General features: G+C 42.9%; 5 protein-coding genes across 19 annotated transcripts in view; 3 read left to right on the forward strand and 2 right to left on the reverse strand.

Annotated features, from left to right (window-relative positions):
• Window positions 1-362: 362 nt before the first annotated feature.
• LOC111596468 (probable RNA-binding protein 19) lies at window positions 363-3,427 on the reverse strand. Its single transcript, XM_023310719.2, has 4 exons — window positions 3,288-3,427; window positions 943-3,221; window positions 767-886; window positions 363-699 (listed from the first exon to the last, which is right to left on the reverse strand). The coding sequence occupies exons 1-4, from the start codon at window positions 3,321-3,323 to the stop codon at window positions 363-365; spliced, it is 2,772 nt and encodes a 923-aa protein (XP_023166487.2). The 5' UTR covers window positions 3,324-3,427.
• A 679-nt stretch (window positions 3,428-4,106) lies between these two features.
• LOC111596470 (serine--pyruvate aminotransferase, mitochondrial) lies at window positions 4,107-6,622 on the forward strand. Its single transcript, XM_023310722.2, has 3 exons — window positions 4,107-4,434; window positions 5,433-6,295; window positions 6,356-6,622. The coding sequence occupies exons 1-3, from the start codon at window positions 4,285-4,287 to the stop codon at window positions 6,528-6,530; spliced, it is 1,188 nt and encodes a 395-aa protein (XP_023166490.2). The 5' UTR covers window positions 4,107-4,284; the 3' UTR covers window positions 6,531-6,622.
• A 597-nt stretch (window positions 6,623-7,219) lies between these two features.
• LOC111596471 (60S ribosomal protein L7a) lies at window positions 7,220-8,759 on the reverse strand. Its single transcript, XM_023310724.2, has 4 exons — window positions 8,643-8,759; window positions 8,299-8,422; window positions 7,859-8,229; window positions 7,220-7,652 (listed from the first exon to the last, which is right to left on the reverse strand). The coding sequence occupies exons 1-4, from the start codon at window positions 8,655-8,657 to the stop codon at window positions 7,347-7,349; spliced, it is 816 nt and encodes a 271-aa protein (XP_023166492.1). The 5' UTR covers window positions 8,658-8,759; the 3' UTR covers window positions 7,220-7,346.
• A 182-nt stretch (window positions 8,760-8,941) lies between these two features.
• On the forward strand, window positions 8,942-12,189 carry LOC111596469 (protein deltex). Of its 2 annotated transcripts, none has more exons than XM_023310720.2 (5): window positions 8,942-9,130; window positions 9,230-9,843; window positions 9,903-11,246; window positions 11,586-11,731; window positions 11,813-12,189. In XM_023310720.2, the coding sequence occupies exons 2-5, from the start codon at window positions 9,403-9,405 to the stop codon at window positions 12,111-12,113; spliced, it is 2,232 nt and encodes a 743-aa protein (XP_023166488.2). In that variant the 5' UTR covers window positions 8,942-9,130; window positions 9,230-9,402; the 3' UTR covers window positions 12,114-12,189. The 2 variants fall into 2 exon arrangements, with proteins under 2 accessions (XP_023166488.2, XP_023166489.2); XM_023310721.2 differs by having other exon boundaries at window positions 11,589-11,731.
• Window positions 12,190-19,531: 7,342 nt separating this feature from the next.
• LOC111596460 (smoothelin-like protein 1) overlaps window positions 19,532-21,528 on the forward strand; it is a 47,484-nt gene continuing 45,487 nt past the window's right edge. For 3 of the 14 annotated variants that reach the window (XM_023310702.2, XM_023310703.2, XM_023310701.2), the window contains exon 1: window positions 19,532-19,967. The gene's annotated coding sequence lies outside the window, so the exon portion shown is untranslated. The remainder of the gene's footprint in view (window positions 19,968-21,528) is intronic. The other 11 variants (XM_023310697.2, XM_023310698.2, XM_023310691.2 and 8 more) reach the window with 9 other exon arrangements.

Below are 21,528 nucleotides of genomic sequence, written 5' to 3' on the forward strand. Positions count from 1 at the left end.
ATATCGACGATCATACTCGTTCACGCTGTGAAGAGTATATATTGGTTTTCCGCCAACGACATAATTTAAAGTTTTCGAGTCAATCAATTGCTCCAGATATAGGACTATAAACTTTAAAGTCTGTCAAATCTAGAAAATGCTTGATATTGGAATACATTTAACGAACGAGTATTACGCAGTCGATGGCGCCCGACTGGCACCATTCTCGCTTGTCTTTACATCCTCTAAAGTTGCATAATGAAAACTGTTTCGATTCAACTTCAAATTCATATTGCAGTTTTATATAAGTCTATATATTATATATAAATTTAGATATATCTATTTCATTAACAACATCTATATAGGATTTATATATAACTTGGTCATTCATCGTCCTCGTTGTCGTCCGGCTGCTGTGGCATGCTGCTCTCCACATCGAAGAAGGCGCGTCTGCTGCGCTTGGCCTCGACGGCCTCCTGATTGCCCTCGAATTTGGCTGCTGTACGCTTGCGCAGCTCCTCCACATCCTGTTGATCCTCATTGCTGGCCCACTCCAGCACCAGGCGGCGCCCATACAAATGGGTGCTAGCGCTGAGTGCATCGAATGCGCGCTTCGCATCCGCCTTGGTGGTGTAGTCGACAAAGCAAAAGCCACGATGCGCATCCTCGCCGGGCGTCATCTTCTTGGGCAATCGCAGCGAGGTCAGCTCCCCAAACGCTCTGCACAGATTAGTGAGACAATATTAATTTATGGACCATTTGATTGGCTTTCAGCTTAGACACTCACTTGAAGATGTCGCGCACCTCGCGATAATGCGCCTGGAAAGGTATATTCCGTACTAGAATCTTGGTGCCAGTCTGTCTCTTTTGTGCCACCTGGCGACGTCGTGCTCCATCATCTTGGACCCTATAGTATAGAAATTTTAGTAATGGCTTTAGCTACTTGTTTTTGGGATTGCTTACTTGAGAACACGATCACTGCGCTTTAGCTCCACCAGATTGCCATCGATTTTGGTCAGCTGCATGTCTTTTAGAGCCTGGGCGGCAACGGCTGCCCGCTTGAACTGTATGAAGCCATAGCCTAAGGAATTCAACTGTCTGGGATTCTGTGGATCCTTGCGCTTGGCTATCTCGATGGTGTGGACAGTGCCCAAGTGTTGAAAGTGCTCGAGTATCGTTGGTACCACAGTCTTGAAGTTAAGATTACGCAAAAATATGGTCGTATTTGGCTCGGGCTCATCATAGGCATCCTCTGCCACAGGTTCCGCATTGGGACTGGGATCGGGATCCTTCTGCTCCTTTTCCTTCTCCGTCTTCAGCTCCGGCTCTGACGTGGGCTCCGTTTTGGGTATGATAGCCTCGCCGTTTAGTGTCTTGGTAAACGTATGCTCTGGCGCCCATTCCAGATAGAGCGGCACATTTTTGAATTTGCTGAAGGCTAACTTTTTGAATGCTTGTCGCGCCTCCGAGGGCTCACAGTACTCGATGAGTGCGGTGACGCCGCTGGGCGGCAACACGATGCGTCCGATGGGACCAAATTTACTAAAGATCGGCGACAGATCAGCCACCTCGGTGGCAGCGGGCAAATTCTTGACCAATATCACAGTCTTGGAGCGTTTCTGCGTGGGCTCATCGAAGGCGCTGAGCCGTACGCCCTCCTCCTCAAGAAACTTTTTCATTTCGACAACGATTTGAGTTTCCCCGAGTGCCAGTCGAACGGCTGCACTGCTGCCACCTTCGCTGGTGTCTAGAATGCGCTCCTTGCTCGTCTTGAACTGCTTGGCCAGCAGGTCGGCAACGGCATTGGCGCCTAGGAACAACGTATTCCAGCCAATGGGCTTCTGTGCATTCTGCTTCAGCTTCAGTGCTTTCTTCTCCTTAAACGAAAGACCAGCATCATTGTCCTCAACGTCCTCCTGGGCATTGTCCAGCTCCTTGCCGGGCAGCAGATGGAGCAGGCGACCATGGAAGTCGTTGCCATCGAGCGCATTGAAGGCCTTCACTGCATGCTCGGGCATCATGAAAGTCACCGTGCCAAAGCCCTTGATCTGACGCGTCAGCTTATCCACGGGCAGATTGATCTCGACTATTGGCCCGAATGGCTCGAATAGCTTTTGTAGCTCCTCCTCGGTGGTGGTGTAGGCCAAATTGCGAAAGAATATACGACCCGATTCCGATATGTTCTCCTCATGGCTCAAGCTATCCTGTTGTTGCTTCCACTTGGCATTGCCGGTGGCTGCCGAAGTGTTATCCGCATCCAGAGCTTCACCGGACTTTTTCGCCTTAGTCACCTTATTCTTGTCGGTAAAATCGGAAAAGAACACCTGCTTGCCTTTGATGAAACTCTTGTTCTTCATCATGCCCTTGGCCATGTCACGCTCGGTCTTGAAGCCCACATAACAGAAGCCGTGCACGTTGCTGGGCAGGCGCACCGAATACGGTTTAAGAGGCTTGAAAAACTTGATTATGTCTTGCCGTTTGGTTTTATATGGCACATTGTGAATCTTGATGGTGAACAGCTGCAGATCGGATTTATCCTGTTTGGCTTTCGCTTTCGCTTTGGCGTCTTGCTGCGCACTGGGCTTGGGTTGGGTTTTGCCTGCCATCAGAGATTTCATATACTCCATGTCACTAATGGGCTTCTCAGCTAGTTTAACTGCGTCGTCTTCCTCTTCCTGCTCTTGCTCTTGCTCTTCAGCAGCAGCAACATCATCATCATCATCATCATCATCAACTCCCATTTCTGTTAGTTTGTCATTATTGTCTGGCTGGGCGTCGACAGTCTCATCGTCAGACTGAGCCGCAACAATGCCCGCATCGTTGGCCCAAAGCGAACGCGTCTTATCGTGCGCTTGCATAAACTCCTGAAAAGCCGGATCATCTTTGTGCTTGGACAGAATTTCTTCAACTTTGTTTGTCTTCCCTCTCTTCTCGTCGGCTTTTTTCGCTGCCACTGGCTGTGCCGCCTTCAGTTTGTCCAGATTATGTTTGCTATCCTTGGCATATTTACTCCAGGATTGGGGCTTCTCCTCGCTGCCAAGCGCTGCACAGGATTCCACACGCACTCGGCTCGTCTGTATGCAGGTGTTGTTGAAATGTTTAATGGCCGCCTGTGCCTCCGCCTCGCTGCTGTAGCCCACAAAACAGAATTGCCGAAATTTGCCATCGGGCGTGTATTTTAACTGCAGATCTGTGATCGTCCCCTTGGCGCCGAATATATTGCGTATTTTATCCTCACTTATCTATATGCAGACAATCCATTTATTGGTTTAATTGTAGGCTAACACAATTTGCGGTTATTTACTTACCTGCTTGGGCAGTTGTTTGACAATAATACGCGACATTTTTATTATTAATTCAAGCAACAGGCTTGTGAAATTACATCAAATGCATTTTGTTTACGGTTCGCACGTGTTGCAAAGCCTGCCAACTTATTGCAAAATCATTGCCAAAGTCTGGCAACGCTAGAAAGTTAGTGCTGCGAAGCAAGAGTATAAATTGGCGGTTGCTTATGCGACGCTTTACAGCACTGGAAAATTCAAATGCTAATTTAATCTCAAAAGTTTGATAAATGTAAATTCAACTATTAAATAGGCTGAAAGAAAGTTAAAAGTAATTAAACATGGTTTTAAATGCAATAATCTTAATGACAGCCACAGCTTGACATCTAAATTTATTTCCGGCTATAAATAGCACGCATTAACAATTTGTTATCAAATATATTATATATATATACGTGCACATATATATTTATGTGTGAGTGTGTGTGTGTGTTATCATATTAGCTTAGCAAAACAGGTGAGTCCGAGGTTGGGACTTTGGTAGTGTTCACTGTATCGGTTCATGCAGACACCAGCAGCTCAGCCTCATTGAATTTCACAATAACCTTTGGATGGCCATTGCTGATATATACGTATATACACGCATATATGTCAGCTTGTATATTCAAAGAATTCACACCGTGGCGAGCCGAGAGCAATCTTGATAAGAGAAAATGAGAATGTGCTCATCTTGTTTTTTTCTCCCCACTTCAAGTGCGTTCATTAGCGCTATTTGAATAGATAAGCAACGCTGGGGCGCTATAAAGCCAGACGAGCTGCACTCAAAGCGTTTCAGTTAGATCTGTAGATTTGAACGCGAAACAACTATCGAGAAAAACTAGCAAAACATTATTACAATATAGTAATACATTTGGTTTCCGTGATAAGACATCAAACTCTCGAGTTACATAAATACCCAAAGAGTAGTGGAAAAATTTCAAAACAAAATAAATACAACTAGTTGTAAATAAAAATATTTGGTGAAATGGAGGTGCCGCCGCCCCTTGTTCTGAAGCGATCGCTTTTCGTGCCCAGCAAAACGTTGATGGGTCCGGGTCCATCTAATTGTTCGCAGCGCGTCCTGGAGGCCATGAGCAACCCGGTGCTGGGCCATATGCATCCAGAGTGTCTACAGGTGCGTTGACAATAACAACATTTCCATACTACGAAGCTCTCTATGTTGGTGGAACTGATTGTAGTTTCTGATAGTGTAGCAATACGATGTTCTTCTAAGCGCAGTCTGTTAACTTTACACTTTGTTAATTTGTTGTAATTTGCTTGGAACTTGAGCTGTCTGAAGATGTCCTTAGATCTCTACCGCTACACGTTTGCTAGGTTGCTCTGCCTTAGTGCGCGCTAAAATTCAAATAGGCTAACAGAGCACAAACCGGAAGTGTTAATGCACTAGGAAAGCTGTTAGAGTAACAGTAACGTAAAGATAACAGAACTGATATTTGCATCACCTACAGTCCTTTAACATTTCAATTTAGCTGTTAGCTGACTTGTACTTTAACAGAGTATGTTAACTCCGTTATTCATGTTATGTGAACTTCTAGTTAACAGCCAAACATATTTATTATTTAATTCCCACAAATCACTCTATATCCTGTACTCATTGAAAAGTGTTGTATATTGTTTGTGTGCAAATGTATTTTATTTGTAGAATAAACAAGTACAAAACATTATCAAAACTTTTTTATTATTGAAATTAAAGATTTCAAGTTTCACTGGTAAATTTAATATCAACAATATATTTTTGTTAAATAATAATAATAAAATATATAAATACAGTAATAAAACGGTAACATTTGAGTGAATGAGCTTCAGTGGGGGAATACCCTGTATTCTTATGGGCAAGATGGTAGTTTCTCATTAAAACAGGGTATTTGCTAGTTGGTCAGTGTGAATAAAAGTAATATGAACAACATAAGTCACATACCCTATACCCACAAGAGGGTCTATTGAATAATCAATCGACTTTATATTAACATTATAACAGGGTATATACAGTAGTCACTTCATTTAGTATACCACTTGAGAAATTCCATTGGAATAGACGTGGTCCCATGAGAATTCGTCTTTTACTCTGGTACGTCGTTTTTTAAAGCGAGTCTTTTGAACTCTTTGGCACAGATCATGGACGAGGTGAAGGAGGGCATCAAGTACATATTCCAGACACTGAACGACGCCACAATGTGCATCAGTGGAGCGGGCCACAGCGGCATGGAGGCGGCCCTCTGCAACTTGATCGAGGACAACGATGTCGTGCTGCTGGGCATATCGGGCATGTGGGGCCATAGGGCGGCTGATATGGCGCGTCGGTACGGTGCCGATGTGCGCTATGTGGAGGCGAGCTTTGGTCGTGCCCTGACGCTGGAGGAGATTCGTTTCGCCTTCGATACACACAAGCCGCGCGTCTTCTTTGTGGCCCAGGGCGATTCCTCGACGGGCATCCTCCAGCGTCACATCAGCGAAATCGGTGATCTGTGCCGGCAGCACGATTGCTATCTGGTCGTGGATGTGGTTGCCTCGCTGGGTGGCACCCATTTTCTCATGGACGAGTGGAAGGTGGATGTCGCCTACACAGGCTCACAGAAGGCGCTGGGCGGCCCGGCTGGCCTGACGCCCATTTCGTTCAGCAAACGCGCCTTGACCCACATTAAGCAACGCAAGACCAAGCCGAAGGTCTACTATTTCGACGTGCTACTCATTGGCCAGTATTGGGGCTGCTATGGCACGCCACGCATCTACCATCACACCATCTCCTCGACACTGCTCTATGGGCTGCGTGAGGCGTTGGCTCACTTTTGTGCCATGGGCCTGAAGAACGTGGTGCAAAGGCATTTGGAGTGCTCGGTGCGACTGCAGCTGGGCATCGAGGAGCTGGGCCTGGAGATGTTTGTGCAGCATGAGCCAGATCGCCTGCCCACAGTCAATGCAGTGAAAGTTCCCTTCGGCATCGACTGGCGCAAGGTGGCGGACTATGCAATGCGCAAGTGGGTTAACTGAAAATTCCTTTCAAAATATTATAAGCAAATGATCATCTTTCATGGCAGATACAATCTGGAAATTAGCGGCGGCCTGGGTCCCACAGTCGAGCATGTCTTTCGCATTGGTCTGCTGGGCGAGAATGCGACACTGGAAAAGGTGGACATGGTTCTCAGCATTTTGAACGAGGCCATTCAGAGCATCAAGCTGAGAGCAATTAAAACGGAACGTTCCAAAATATGATATTACCAGCTTCAACTAATTCCACTTATACTTGTTTCCCTCTTTTGTTTTTAAATATATCAAACAAATTTACAATTCCTTTTTAAGTTTTAAGTTTGAATTTTAGCGCCTACTTAACGCTAACAGCTGTTAGACTCAAAGTGGCACTGTTAAGCACAGATTTCTGTTGTAGTCGTAAAAATTGCTTGCCGGCTAAGAAATTAATTATGCAAAATTAACTTAAAGCCGCTTTTGTTTATGTTAGCAATCGAAATATAAATGTAATTCAGGTATAACTTAGTTTTCATAGCTAGCAAACTGCTACACAGATCAAATAGTTCAACTCAAGTGGCTGATTGATTTGTAGTTCTTTTCATTTTATGCACAGATATTGAATTTGTTTGCAAACTTGGCCAACTATGCATCTACATTTAAGCCTAAATTTGCTTTTACCAAAATTTTTGAACGTGACTAACAGTTACAGCTTTGCGCTATGTTTAACTCAAAAGTGCACTGTTAATCGAATTTACTGCATACTTGCCAAAATTTTACAACACTCGAAAAAGTTTTGAGCATATTTTTGGCAAATAAAAATATTTAAATTATCTAATTTGGCTTATAAATTTATTGAACGCGAAGTGTTCAGACTTGGCTCGTTCAAGCGGCACTAGCACAGATTTATACACATATTGAGAGAGTAAAAAAAATAGTTAAAAATTGTACACTTAAATGTTTATTTGTTGTTGTTTTTCGTATGGGATCAACTCTACTTGAATCGACGTCCATATGCTATTTAGGCATACAAAATAGTTGCTGCATCTGTTGCGCATCTCTAACTTAACCCTGCTTCTGGGCCAATTCACGAGCCTTGGCACGCTCCAGCTTGGCGATGCGTGCCAAACTCTTGGAGCCCAGAATACCACCGCCCCAATGACGACGGATCTCTTCATGGCGCTCATTGAAGTTGGTCTTAACAGCCTCCAGCACTTTGCCAAAGTTGGCCTTATCGTTATTCTCAACGGTGGTCAGAGCCAATGCGGTGCAGGTCTTGCGGCGCACCAGACGGCCCAAACGCGCCTTGCCCTTCACAATGCAATAGGGCACTCCCATTTTGCGGCACAAGGCGGGCAGGAACAGCACCAACTAAAAAGAGAAAACAATTAGCCAATATTTTCAAAGAACACGTGCTCTAAGGGAAGATGTTTCAGCTGTTTTGGGGCAAACAAACTCAGCTGTCAATTTACCACATATTTTAAATATAAAACACGTTTCAGTTGAAGAAATTCAATTAACATCATAGAATGATCGCCAGTCGTTATAGAGGAAGAGAACAGGGTGCGGGCACTTACCTCTAGGGGATCGACATCATGAGCGATGACAACCAGCTGAGCTTTCTTCTGCTCAATGAGCTTGGTGACAGTGTTGGTGCCGGCCGAGACAAAGCTGGGCTTCTTCTTGGGCTCAACTTCCTTGCCCTTGGCCTTGGCCTCAGCAAGTTTCTTCAAGCGCTGCTTCTTGGCGAGTGGTGATTCTGGACGATATTTCTCCAGCAGCTTGAATAGCTTCACAGCTGTTGTCTTGTCCAGAGTTTGGCTGAACTGATTAATTGGTGGTGGCACCTTCAGACGCTTCTGCAGCACAGCCTTCTGGCGCTGGACGCGAATGTATTTGGGCCAACGCACAAAACGCGACAAATCGCGCTTGGGCTGAACATTTTGGCCTGAAAATTACAAATTTGACACATGAATGAGGAAATTGTGGAATATGATTTTCAATAGCAATCGCTTACCAATGCCAAAGTTCTTAGGACGCTTCTCGAAGAGCTGGTTAACAACTTTCTTGACCACTGGCTTCTTCACAGCCAATGGAGCTGGGGCCACCTTCTTGGTCACTGGCTTCTTCTTTGGCCTGGGCTGTAACATGAAATTAATTCAGTTTTAATATGGAACACACACACACGGCAGCAGCATAATACATATCACATATGCATATTATGTATATTTGGTATGGCACAATAACACAAAACAAAACACAAATAAAAAAAATTGTATAAAAAATATCAGAAATAATTCACGTCGCGCAACATTTGCTAATTGAAATGTTGATATGATTTGGTTGGGTAGCATTGTTTACCTTCTTAACAACCATTTTCGCGCAGTTTTATTCAACGATGTTAACAAAAAAAGCAGATTATTTTGCGGGTCGTTTAAAAAGACCAGCTTTACGTCTGCCCGTCAGAAAGGTAAAGGAATTGCGAGAGCGGCGGAAGTTGCTTGCTTGTCAAAGTTGACATTTGCTAGCGCCAGGGTTGTATTTACATATTGCTTGCACTTACTATCCGCCAGATGGCGTATGCAGAGTTACATGGCAAAGGGTTTCGATAGTGTAGCAGCAGTACTTATTGCAAGAAAATACCAAATACAACAAAACCATGCAGTGCAGTTGAAAATACGTGCACACTGCACAAACTATAATTTATTCTACCTGTTGCATTACCATTTGCGCTTGCGCCCAAATGTTAAAATTACCATATAAATTAATTAAAGATCAGCTAAAATTTCGTTTTTGTTAAAGTGCGGTGCAAGTGGTGCATTTAAATACAATATAGTTAGTAACAAAAGGTACTGATTGACATGGTGCTCTGGTGCACTCCTCCCCTGCCCAGGCAGGGCCACCATTTTTAATTTCTTTGTTTATTTTGTGTTCCATCTTCGTCGCAGTGTCGCAGTGTCAGCAACGATCGCAGCCGAATTTGAATGCATAAACAGAAAACCCAGAAGGTGCACTAAAAGGAAATCAAGAAAATTAACGCAGCTATTATTGATGTTAGCAATAAAAATGGAAATAGACAATGATAGTTACAAAATGAAGTGAGTGAACATATAGACACAAAATGGCCAGCAATGGGGCTGGTGGTGGATGTGGAGCTGCTGCAGGCGGCGTTGGTGGCGGAGCCATCAATCATACTCATGCCGTTTGCGTCTGGGAATTTGAATCGCGCGGTGGCAAATGGCTGCCCTATTCGCCGGCTGTGTCGCAGCACTTGGAGCGTGCGCATGCCAAGAAATTGACGCGTGTAATGCTTAGTGACGCCGATCCTAGCTTGGAGCAATACTATGTGAATGTGCGGACCATGACCCAAGAGTCAGATACCGAATCAGAGGCTGGAGGTCTACTAACAATCGGTGTACGGCGCATGCTCTATGCGCCCAGCAGCCCGGCGGGCAAGGGCACCAAATGGGAGTGGTCTGGAGGCGGCAGTGCGGACAACAATTGCGATTGGCGGCCATACAACATGCATGTGCAGTGCATCATTGAGGATGCGTGGGCCCGCGTAAGTTCTTGGCTATAAAATATATATAAATAAAATAATAACAATGTTTTTTTTTGTAGGGCGAGCAAACATTGGATCTGTGCAACACTAACATCAGCCTGCCATACACCATTAACTTTTGCAATCTAACGCAAATGAGACAGCCAAGTGGACCGTTGCGCAGCATACGACGCACACAGCAGGCGCCGTATCCGCTGGTCAAGCTAACGCCACAGCAGGCGCTGCAACTGAAGGCCAACAACAATGGCCACGACTATGTACAGCAGCAGCAACAACAACAGCAACAGCAGCAGCAGCAGCAGCAAAGGAGCAATAATACACTGCCCAAAATGGGTGCCATGCTGCCGCCCATGCATCGACAGCAGCATCCGTTGCCCACGCATGGACATCATAATCAGCAGCAACATCAGCATCAGCAACATCAACACCAACACCAACACCAACAGCATCAACATCCACAGCATCAGCAGCCACGCAAGCCGCACAAGAAACACAGCGAAATATCCACCACAAATCTGCGCCAGATACTCAACAACCTGAACATCTTTGGCAGCAGCACCAAGCACAGCAGCAACAATAGCAACAGCAACAGCGGCGGCGGCAGCAATCATCTAGCGACAGCAGTTGGCAGCTGCAATTCGAATGTGGCTGGCTCGACGCTGCATTTGATGCAGCATCAGGCGCACTTCTCGCACAGCAGCAAGAGTATGCTGACGTCCTCGATGAATAGTCATCATAGCCGCTGCTCAGAAAGCTCGTTGCAATCGCAGCGCAGCAGCCGTTTGGGCTCGCATCGATCGCGTTCGCGTACGCGTGTCTCTGATACCGATACGAATAGCGTTAAGTCGCATCGGCGCAGGCCGAGCGTTGATACCGTCTCCACGTATCTCAGTCATGAGAGCAAGGAGAGCCTACGGAGCCGTAATTTTGCCATATCTGTGAACGATCTGCTCGACTGTTCGCTGGGCAGCGATGAGGTGTTTGTGCCTTCGTTGCCGCCTTCGTCATTGGGTGAGCGCGCGCCGGTGCCGCCGCCATTGCCCATGCCACATCATCACCATCAGCAGCAGCAGCAACAGCAGCAGCAGCAACAGCAACAGCAGCAACAGCAGCAGCAGCAGCAACAACAGCAACAACAGCAGCAACAGCAGCAGCAACAACAACAGCAGCAATCAATCGCTGGTTCGATTGTGGGCGTGGACCCAGCCAGCGATATGATATCACGCTTCGTCAAGGTCGTTGAGCCGCCGTTATGGCCAAACGCCCAACCCTGCCCCATGTGCATGGAGGAGCTGGTACACTCGGCACAAAATCCTGCCATATCGCTGAGTCGCTGCCAGCATTTGATGCATCTGCAGTGCCTCAATGGCATGATCATAGCGCAGCAGAATGAACTAAATAAGGTAAGACAGGAGACGAAGAGGATGCACTTAAAAGGCGCAAAAGGAAACTTCCAATTGGTCTACACTGTTTAGCTCTAGACTGATCCCTGCACAACTTTGTGCTCTACTGTTAGATCCCAGAGCAGTCCGTATAACGTTGACGAATGGGAATTGCTGTGAAACGTTTACGTAAGCTCAAAGGATGAAAAGCCAAAATGAAGAAACGAAGAAGGACGACCAATGTTTGTTTAACTACAAATCTTAAATATTTATTTAGTGTATAGAAAAGGTCGTGCTGTCTCGCTCTTACTTATGTTCACTCTCTCTCTCTCTCTATCTCTCTCTCTCTTGCGCTTGCAGCAGAACCTGTTCATCGAGTGTCCCGTGTGTGGCATTGTCTACGGCGAGAAGGTGGGCAATCAGCCCATTGGCAGCATGTCCTGGAGCATTATAAGCAAAAATTTGCCTGGCCACGAGGGCCAGAATACCATACAGATTGTCTACGAGTGAGTGGCTTTACTGTTTCAGCTATTATGGCTATAACTATCTCTCTCTCTCTCTCTCTTCCGTTTCGTCCTCGCTTTTAGCATTGCTTCGGGCTTGCAAACCGCTGAGCATCCGCATCCGGGACGCGCTTTCTTTGCCGTTGGATTTCCGCGCATTTGCTATTTGCCCGACTGTCCGCTGGGTCGCAAAGTGTTGCGTTTTCTCAAAATCGCATTCGATCGTCGTTTGCTGTTCTCGATTGGACGTTCGGTGACCACTGGGCGTGAGGATGTGGTCATTTGGAATAGTGTCGATCACAAGACACAGTTCAATATGTTCCCAGATCCCACCTATTTGCAGCGCACCATGCAGCAGCTGGTGCATCTGGGCGTTACGGATTGAATCTAGTTGCCAGCAACTACAACAACAACTACAACAATAACTACAACAACAACAAAAGTACTCTCGCTTCCATGTCCTTTAAAAACTAAAAAGCAAACAACAATCTCAATGTGTGTGCAATTTTTATTTCGTTTTCGTTTTAATTTTGAATATTGTTTAATGTTTTTATATTTTGTTTTTTGTGTTCGAGCTGCTCGAACCCTAAAAAACAGAAACAACAGCCACTGCAACAGCAATTTCCTTTCTAAATATTTTTTTTCTCATTTAATAAGACAAAACTGTTCTTCCATTTGTAGAGATTAAGTTAATATATGCAGACATATGCATTGTATCTGTAAGGCCATAAGCTATTTGACTATTTCACTATTCCAAAACTGTATTGCCACACTAGAAATGTATCCAAGACAGACCTATTAGTATTAGTTAGTATTATATACATATATATTGAGATATATATAGCAATAATTAAGCATTTAAGTGTTAAGCTGTGCCAAAATTCTCAGATGTTAAATGTGACTCAATGTTTTTTTCAATCCCACTTCGAATTTACCGCGTATCTCAGTTCAATTTTAGTAAACAGCCATAGCATAGAAGCACTTGAGAGTATTAGATGGCCCAACTCATATATCTATATAAATTGTAATTGTATCATTTGAAACTTTCTATGCAAATCAATCAAATGTTCATGCACAAATGAATTTTTAATATTTTAGTATTTTAATTTGTTATCTGAATTTATGTAACTGCAGCAAATCATTCAAAATATTCTAAATGTATTCGAAACACTCGTGTGTATTCGTTTGGCTTTCACATATTCATTTGCCACTTTGACACATTTCATTCAATTCATTCGCTTGATAATTTCACTTATGATTTAAGCACTTTATATAACTTTAAAGTATATTTCATTGTGATTCGTGTTTTTGTTTGAATTTTTAGCCCCTTACAATGTTTAGGTCTAAAACCAAAATTTGAATTTGTTCTAAAGTCAATTTGAATATTGCTTTTGTTTTATGTGATTTTGATTTGGAATTTTATGTGTTTTTGGCGCAAACAGTTTATGAACTATTAGTAACTAATATATTATACACACACACACACACACACACACACTTACATACATACATACATATATTCGCACACATTATATAATATATATAGTTTTTTTTTTCAATTGTTGCTTTCATATTGATATCATCTCGACGACATTCTCGAACATACGATGCGATACATATATACTATATATATATACACACAGAACTATATACGTATGTATATATATGGTTATATACCATATATATATGTATATATAATGACAGCTATTGGGCATGCCCGCTTTACAATATAACTAAGTTGTATTTAGCACTGATTAGTTGTTAGTTAAACAGATTGCGTAAATCGCATTCAGCTTAGCATTTAACTATTAGCTAGAAATTAAGCTAAACTGAAAGACAGAACAAAACACACAAATTGATTATATACAAATTTATTCCTTATTGTAAAATTAGATTAAATAAAAATAAAAATAAAAAACAAACAAAAAATGTTCAAAAAAAATTAAGTAATTTTCGATTTATGTAAATGAGGTTTGACAAGATCTGCCATACTCATAAGATATATCAGATGTATATACATATTTTAGATATGTGTGTATAGCTATATCTATATATATGCATATATATATTCTTGATTTATTTGAAACAAGCAATTCAAACAAAGTTTTATATACGAACAACTTTTTTATTGTTAAAGATATCTTGATCAAATTTTGTATTTTTGACTGGAACTTATCTTCTTTTAACTCAGATTACTATATACTATAGCTGGCATAGGAAGAATCGCTCATAGATTCAATTTTTATATGGACAACTTTTCTGAATTTTTTATATCTTTATCAAACTTGCCTCTAATGATTTTTATATTGTTTTTTATGTATAAGTAAATTCTAGAAAATGTCAGCTAACTATATCGTATAGCTGCCATAGGAGCGATTAGTCAAAAATTGAGTTCATGTACAACTTTTTTGTTTGTTAAGTTAAATGAGTGCTTTCTCTTGTTAACTCCATATATCTTAAGTCTTGTCAATATCGGACGAGTATATCATATAGCTGCCATATGAGACTTTGCTCAAAAATGGAGTTTTTATGTGTGAAATTTTGTAGTTTTGCAAATTTCTATATCAATATTTGACAGTTAAGAGTCGTACAATGCACCTAAGTTATTGATAATATCTTGGTAGTATTCGCTTACTATATTATATAGCTGCCTCAGCGTTCTTAAATTGAAAAACTTTTTTAAATTTCATATTCGATGTGAGCTTGAGTAGGTTTTACGCTGCCTTCTTGGCAATTTAGTTGAATCTAAATGTATTAAGCTCTCGAGTAGTTCAGTCTATCATCTATAGAACTGCATCCTTAAACAGGCAGATATAAGTAGATCAAATGGCTTGCAGCAGGAGCTCTGGCCTGAAAGACTTTTAAGAACATCTTAGCTGAAGCAATGCAGTCTGTGCAGCACTTAAATGAAGTCGATTCATATTTATACATAGTTCAGTTGAGGCTACAGTCGACTGCTAGATCTATAGTTAGCTCTGTCTGGTCTCTGATATTTTCGTGTCACGCGCTCATCTCCAATTGGAATGCAAAAGCAGACAAAATTTCACACACAAATGGAATTCAAATCAACTGCATTTTAATTGCGCAATTGTTGCTGCTGCTGTTGCCGTTGGTGCAACTGTTGCTGCTGCTGCTGCTGTTGCTGTTGCTGTTGCTGTTGCTGTCAGCGACAAATTTAGCGCATTCAAGGTTTACATTTAGCGATTTCGCTGTGAATCACTTAAAATAAATTAAAATCAATTTTTGTGCATTTTTCATGCGTGATATATATATTGAGCAATACTATATATATATATATATATATACATGTATGTGTGTGTGTGTGTGTGCGTGCTGCTGCTGGCTGGCATCCTTTTATGGCACTTGTGGCAGCAACATGTGCCTTATTCCTCGACTTCAGCTTCAACTTGGCTGCCTACGCGCTGACATCATCGCAGCGCCACGCCCCCCCCCGCCCCCGCACGCACACAGCCTTCACAAGCTGCGACTTTTAGCCTGCGCAAGGACAGCTAGCAACCTTGGCAGCAGCAGCAGCAGCAGCAACAGTTGCTGCTGTCCGCACTTTCACCGAGCTCAGCCACAGTTGCTGCTGCTTTGAGCTGCATTTGTGCAGTGGCACGCCCACTCAAAGTGTTGCTGTTCTTAGGCCCACTGCCGCAACTGTTGCTGTTGTCTAAGCTGCAACTGCAGCTGCCACGCCCGCTCAAATGGCAGCAGTCTGCAACTGTTGCTGCTGCTGCTGCTGCTGCTGCTGTTCTCCTTGAGCCCATTGCATGTTGCTCAAAATGTTTTCCTAGAATTTTGCAGCATTTCATTCGATTTCATTTGATTGACACTGAATGTTGACGTTGACATTCATCGCACACACACACACACACACACGCTGCCAGTGCCTGCAATTCTGAGTCTCATCCACTGGTTTTCTACATATCCAGTCATGTGGTTTTGGCCAAAAGTGCACAACCCACTGACCATGTGGCTCCACTCGCAGCATTTGCGCTTCGTTTTTTTTTTTTGTTTTTTGTTTATTTCAGTTTTTTTCGGCTTTTTTTTTTTTTTGGTATACCCTGAACCCATTGCAAATGGGTTTTTAGGGTATTCATGCTTTGCTGCACGTGCTTGTCAGTGCGTGGGACATGTCGTTCTATATATATGCTTCTAGTATATTTATATATGTCACTAAGCGATCGGAATAACGAGCTGAATATGCTTCTATCTCTCTCCCTCTCTCATATTCTATATACCCCTTTCCCTTTCTCTCTATCTTTTTCGCTCTGTCCACGCTCTTTCTTTCTGCTCTCCTCTCTTTCCATTTCCTTTACTCCTCTTTCTTTCTTTCTCAATCTAAAGAGAGAGGAGACTCTCTTTTTCTCGCACTTCGATTTGCTTTATTCTCTATCTTTCTTTCTCTTCACTCTTTCTCCGCTCTCTCCACTTTCTTTCCTCTCTTTTCTCGCTCTTTTCTCTCTCTTTCATCTCTCTCTCTATACTCTCTCCTCTCTCTCTCTCTATCTCTCTCGTTCTTTTCGCTCTCTTTCATCTCTCTCTCTCTCCTCTCTCTCTCCTCTATCTCTCTATCTCTCTATCTCTATCTCTCTCTCTCTCTCTCTCCTCTCTCTTCTCTCTCTCCTCTCTCTCTCTCCTCTATCTCTCTATCTCTCTCTCTCTCCTCTCCTCTCCTCTCTCTCTCTCTCTCTCTCTCTCTCTCTCCTTTCTTTCCTTCTCTCTCTCTCCTCTCTCTCTCTCCTCTCTCTGTCTCTCTCTCGCGCTCTCTCTCCTCTCTCTCCTCCTCTCTCTCTCTCCTCTCTCTCCCTCCTCCTCTCTCTCTCTCCTCTCTCTCCTTTCTCTCCTTCTCTCTCTCCTTTCTCTCTCCTCCTTTCTCGCTCCTCTCTCTCTCTCCTTTCTCTCTCCTCTCCTCTCTCCTCTCCTCTCTCTCTCCTTTCTCTCTCCTCTCTCTCTCCTTTCTCTCTCTCCTTCTCTCTCTCCTCTCTCTCTCCTCTCTTTCTCTCTCTCTTCAGTTTATTTACTCCTTTTTATTCTCTCTCTATATTTCTCTATATTTTCTCTCTCTATCTCTCTCTCTCTATATATATTTTCTCTCTCTATCTCTCTCTCTCTCTAGCTAGAAGCTGCCACTCTTAGCAGACTTCGAGGTATCTGCTAGTCGGGCACTCCCGGCTAGAGCACTTTTTTTCGTTTATTTTTCGCGTTTTTTTCTTACGATTTTTTGGCGCTGCCTCGCGTTGCGCTTTGCATTTCGATAAAGCGACGCTGGCGGCAAGGGCGCAGCAGCAGCAGCAGCCTTATCGAAAGATCTCGTTTGAGCTATATGTAACTGAGGCATCTCTTAGAGGTAAGCCGCATATACAATCCTTTGTTTATATGCAAAACCTTTAGGATTGCTGGCATATGTTAGAGCAGAACCATTTTAGATGATTATTCAGTTATATAGTGTGTATAGTCAGGGCTGGACTTAGTTGAATGTGTGACAAAAAATTTGGAAAACAAAAAAAAGTTTACTAATCTCTAAATGATAGAGAGAGAGCTTGTTAGATAAGGAACTATACTCGCCCGATATTGATAAGGTGTTAGACATATATAGAGAAGGCAAGTTTGATCAAGATTTCTTGAATAGCAGAAAAGTTTTCAGAGCAAAGGTTTGGATATAGCAGTTCGATCCAGTTGATATCGTTGCATGTGCAATATAAAGACGCAAGACTGCAGAGTTTCAAGCCGTTAGCTTAAGTAGGAAGTGCTCAAGGTCTGCTTAGCCAGGGATAGCTGTAGCGCTCTGGCAGGGAGCGGGAAGTGAACTGGATCCAGTGGGCCTTGCCTATTTGTTTGTGTGTCCATCCTAACAGCTCTCTGGTCGTCTGTCAGACGTAGAAAATCTAGAAAATCGAGACGAAAATCAATTTTTTAGCTTTTCTCTGGAGATGGATAACGTACGGAAGCTGGTTGGGGAGCGAGACTCAGCCGGCTCGCTGCTGGTGAAGGCGCGGGAATCGCTCAAAATGGCATTCATTCATTTGCCGCCGATACCGGAGGATGAGGCCGAGTCGGTGGCGGCCGAGGAATATTCTGTGGATCAGATCAGTCGCAGCCTGTCGAAGCAGTTCATGGAGCTGCCGCTGGAGGAGGATCCCGACTCGGAGCTGCTGCCGGACGTGGATCTGGCACTGCAGCAGCTCGCCAACGTCGACGACATGGTGGATGACTCTGGCAACAAGGCGGGCCAGCTGGAGTGGCCATCGCCATTGCCATCGGACGGCAGCGCCAGCGACGAGAGCAGCATCAGTTCGACCAACGAGATTATTCCCTCATCGACATCGAGCGGCGATGAGTTTCAATTGGACTCGCATCTTATACACCATCCGTCGCGTCGTCGCCGACGTCGCAGCTCCAATAGCATCTAAGCGGCCGTTCGCCATAGCGACCGACTACTGTAGTCCTCAACCAACTCAATCAACAAACACAACCCCCAAAGAGGGCAAGACGAGGCGACAAAGCGAAGGACGAGACGAGATGGGAAGAGGCAGAGCGGGAAAAAGGCAAAGTAAACTCAGTCTAATCTTGATCTATCTCAGTCTACTCTCAGCTGCTTCGCTTATCCTTCCATCTTTGATTAATCGGTCGATGGATTATGACTCCATATATACCTTATATATGGAGTAACTGTTGTATCTGCCGTTACTTATTCGCAAATAAATACAAAAATCGTTTAAAGTACTTTTTAGAGCAAGAGCAGGATAAATCCTTAGACCGTAGCACGTGCATGCGAGGTGTGTTCAAGCAGTTAAGCTGTTTGGCGCCAAAGTAACTCGAAAGTATTCGACTAGTGAATACCCTATACTCACACAGGTAGGCTAAGGTCAGTTCAAAAATTAACGCATAAATGAAATAATAAAAAATTATTTCTTAGAGCTTCTCTGCTTCTGCAGATGATTCCCAACGTTAAGCTCTATTAAGCCTACATATAGTATCTGCTTCTGTGTCTGACATAACAAAAGTGGAGACAGTTTCAGCTTGTTACGGATTAAGTGAGTCCATAAGACTGCAAAAGCCGTTGCTCTGCTTTCAGAATGAAGTGTTTATTATCGTACTTAACCTATAAGAACTGTTATCAGATATAGAGTATCACAGATAAAAGCAGGCTGTGTGTATAGTGGGGAGTGCACGACTAGCAGATACTATGTACACGTCAGACACAAGCATTTGTCATACGAGAAGTCCTTGTGCAACTGCCTAAAATGCAGTTAAGTTCAATTGCAGCCAATTTGAAGGTTATATCTGAGCTGTGCTTGCTTTTGGTTTTCTGCTTCTTATTCCTTGCACACGGGCACACACGCACGCAAGCACGCACATTTACTCACACACACACACACACACATACATGCGCGCATAGGCGCAGCGCAGGCAGCGACATTTGCGACGAGGCGAACCACATCCGGACTGGGATTGGGGAGTTGAACGCTGCCCACAGCTCATCAGCCTTCGCTGCTGTTGCTGCTGCTGGCGTTGCTGCCGGCGCTTCTGCTGCTGCTGGCGCCTATCTCTCAGCTTGGCTCTGTCGAGCCTAAATGCAGTAACAATTGCACCTAGCACAATCAGTTAAGAGCCTCCGCTCGTGCCAATCGGTTGTGCGCATCTTTAACACACAGTTTACAATTACAACAAACAATAACAGTTCCAACAACAGCAACAACAACTACGAACTTTAAACAGTCTAAATTTGCTTGGCGGACATTTTGTTTTCGTTAAGTTTCATTGCGTGCGTTTTTCTTACATACATACATACATACATACATACATATGTGTATATTTTTTTTCTGTTACAATTTCGCGTGTGCCGGCAACAACAACAAAAACAACAACAAATAACAGTTATTTGCTGCAACCGCAAGTCAATCAAATAGTTTTTGTGTCTTTTCCCTCTCTACACACGTTCTTCCTCTCCAGCCATTCTCCCACTCTGTCTGTCTCGCTCGCGCTCCCAGTCGATCGCGTCTGTTAAGTTCGCGTAATTCAACCCCCTTTCCGTGTATTTTAGAACTAACTAATACAATTACCATATTTACTTAGAGCTTTACTCTAAACTCGTGAGTGTTTGTTTTTTCGTATTTGTTTTTATTTTGTATTTATATAAATTGTTGTTGCTGTTTGTCTTCAACTTGTGTTAGTCTCCAGTTACAAAAGCCGCGACGTTCTCGACGTCTCTGATAAGCAGCAGCAGCAACAGGTGAGCATGCACAAACACATACAAACACACATACGCACATCATAGCATCCACACACACACACACACATTTTCACTGGCAAATTAAGTTCCACAATGTTCTAAGCGTTTTGCGGTTTTCCTGTTGGTTCATTGGCGCCATCTAGCGGCAAAGCAATCATTCAATCAGGCATTTACACATATCGCATTACGCGCAGCTTAATTCTTTTGCTATGCTTGTCTCTTTTGCACTCGTCTGCACTGTGGGCGTTTGCATAAATCAAAATTTCAAAAGCCCAAACAAATTTGAGTGAAAATCAAATCTCAATTCAATTCCAAATTGAATTTCAATACAATTTAATCACATCGCCATATTGTCGCCTCTTTTTACGATCCATCGCCATAAGCGAGGCTCATTCTCGGATTTAACAATTTATGATCGTCCATATTGCCATATCACTTGTCATTTATCGTGTATCGTTAATCGCTCGCAAGCCAGGGCATTGGCCACGCGCCTACCTACGCGATTCTCACACAGACGCACAATCAATTCTATTGATACATCAAATGGAAATTATTGACAAATTAAGCAACATATGTAATTCGTTGAATTATTGGACTCGACAGATGTTCATAAATAAATTTTAAATTTATCTAAATTTGTTGTAATTATGCAAATGGTTTCGAGTTATTTACGATCTATGCCAGTTTGGCCATATAACTTATTTAGCTTATAGCCGAACCAGGGAAAGTACCTCCTTTTTAACCTATTTGAATCAAGTAGTAAAACGGCCAATATGCATATATAGAAGTGTGTAAATGCTGGAACAGTCGAAAAGCATAAATCATATAGAACATATTATAGGCTATATATATAGTGGTAAAACATGGAAAGCCCTTTAAAAAGCACTAAGGCTCAAATATGTGTCAAGATGAAAGATTAAATATAGGAGACAACAGATGAATCATAAGAGATGAAAGATAAATGATAAAAGATGGAAGATAAAAGCTGAAAGAAGAAAGCTGAAAGACAAAAGATAAAAAACGAAAGATGAAAGATAAAAAATAAAAAATGGAAAATGAAAGATAAAAATTAAAAGATAAAAAATAAAAGTTAAAAAATGGAAAATGAAAAACGAAAAATGAAAGTTGAAAGAAGAGAAATGAAAGATAAAAGTTGAAAGATAATAGATAAAAAAATAAAGTAGATAAAGATAAAATATAAATAGTCTATTCATGTTTCATAAATATCTTTATCTTTTATCTCATTCACGTGTATCTTTGTTGTTTATCTTCAATTGTCTTTGGCATTCAAAAAAGTTTTCAATTCGAAGCCAAGATTTTTCGCAGCATTTTCCAGTTGATTTTCGTGTTTTTCATGCACTTGACTCAATTGTCCAGCTGCGGCTGACCCCAACTCTTGGCCAACTGTTTGATTGATTGATAGAATGATTGAGAATCGTCAGCCTATTTGCCCAATTGTGGTTTTGAACTTGTTTGGCTTACTGTCGGATGGCCAACTGCCCCCTCCGCTCCCTCACTGGCCACGCCTACGTAGACCCCGCCGGCCTGCGCCCCTTTCTCC

Source organism: Drosophila hydei, unplaced genomic scaffold (genome assembly GCF_003285905.1).
Source record: "Drosophila hydei strain 15085-1641.00,03,60 unplaced genomic scaffold, DhydRS2 tig00000237-arrow-arrow-pilon, whole genome shotgun sequence".
Taxonomy (NCBI): domain Eukaryota; kingdom Metazoa; phylum Arthropoda; class Insecta; order Diptera; family Drosophilidae; genus Drosophila; species Drosophila hydei.

Coding starts and splice junctions, on each gene's coding strand:
- LOC111596468 (XM_023310719.2), bottom strand. CDS start 3,323: ATGTCGCGTATTATTGTCAAACAACTGCCCAAGCAG. Junction 3,222..3,287: donor TCAAACAACTGCCCAAGCAG/GTAAGTAAATAA, acceptor GTCTGCATATAG/ATAAGTGAGGATAAAATACG. Junction 887..942: donor CGCAGTGATCGTGTTCTCAA/GTAAGCAATCCC, acceptor TCTATACTATAG/GGTCCAAGATGATGGAGCAC.
- LOC111596470 (XM_023310722.2), top strand. CDS start 4,285: ATGGAGGTGCCGCCGCCCCTTGTTCTGAAGCGATCGCTTTTCGTGCCC. Junction 4,435..5,432: donor TGCATCCAGAGTGTCTACAG/GTGCGTTGACAA, acceptor TCTTTGGCACAG/ATCATGGACGAGGTGAAGGA. Junction 6,296..6,355: donor GCGGACTATGCAATGCGCAA/GTGGGTTAACTG, acceptor CTTTCATGGCAG/ATACAATCTGGAAATTAGCG.
- LOC111596471 (XM_023310724.2), bottom strand. Junction 8,230..8,298: donor TCCTAAGAACTTTGGCATTG/GTAAGCGATTGC, acceptor TGTAATTTTCAG/GCCAAAATGTTCAGCCCAAG. Junction 7,653..7,858: donor ATGATGTCGATCCCCTAGAG/GTAAGTGCCCGC, acceptor TTCTCTTTTTAG/TTGGTGCTGTTCCTGCCCGC.
- LOC111596469 (XM_023310720.2), top strand. CDS start 9,403: ATGGCCAGCAATGGGGCTGGTGGTGGATGTGGAGCTGCTGCAGGCGGC. Junction 9,844..9,902: donor TTGAGGATGCGTGGGCCCGC/GTAAGTTCTTGG, acceptor TTTTTTTTGTAG/GGCGAGCAAACATTGGATCT. Junction 11,732..11,812: donor ACCATACAGATTGTCTACGA/GTGAGTGGCTTT, acceptor CCTCGCTTTTAG/CATTGCTTCGGGCTTGCAAA.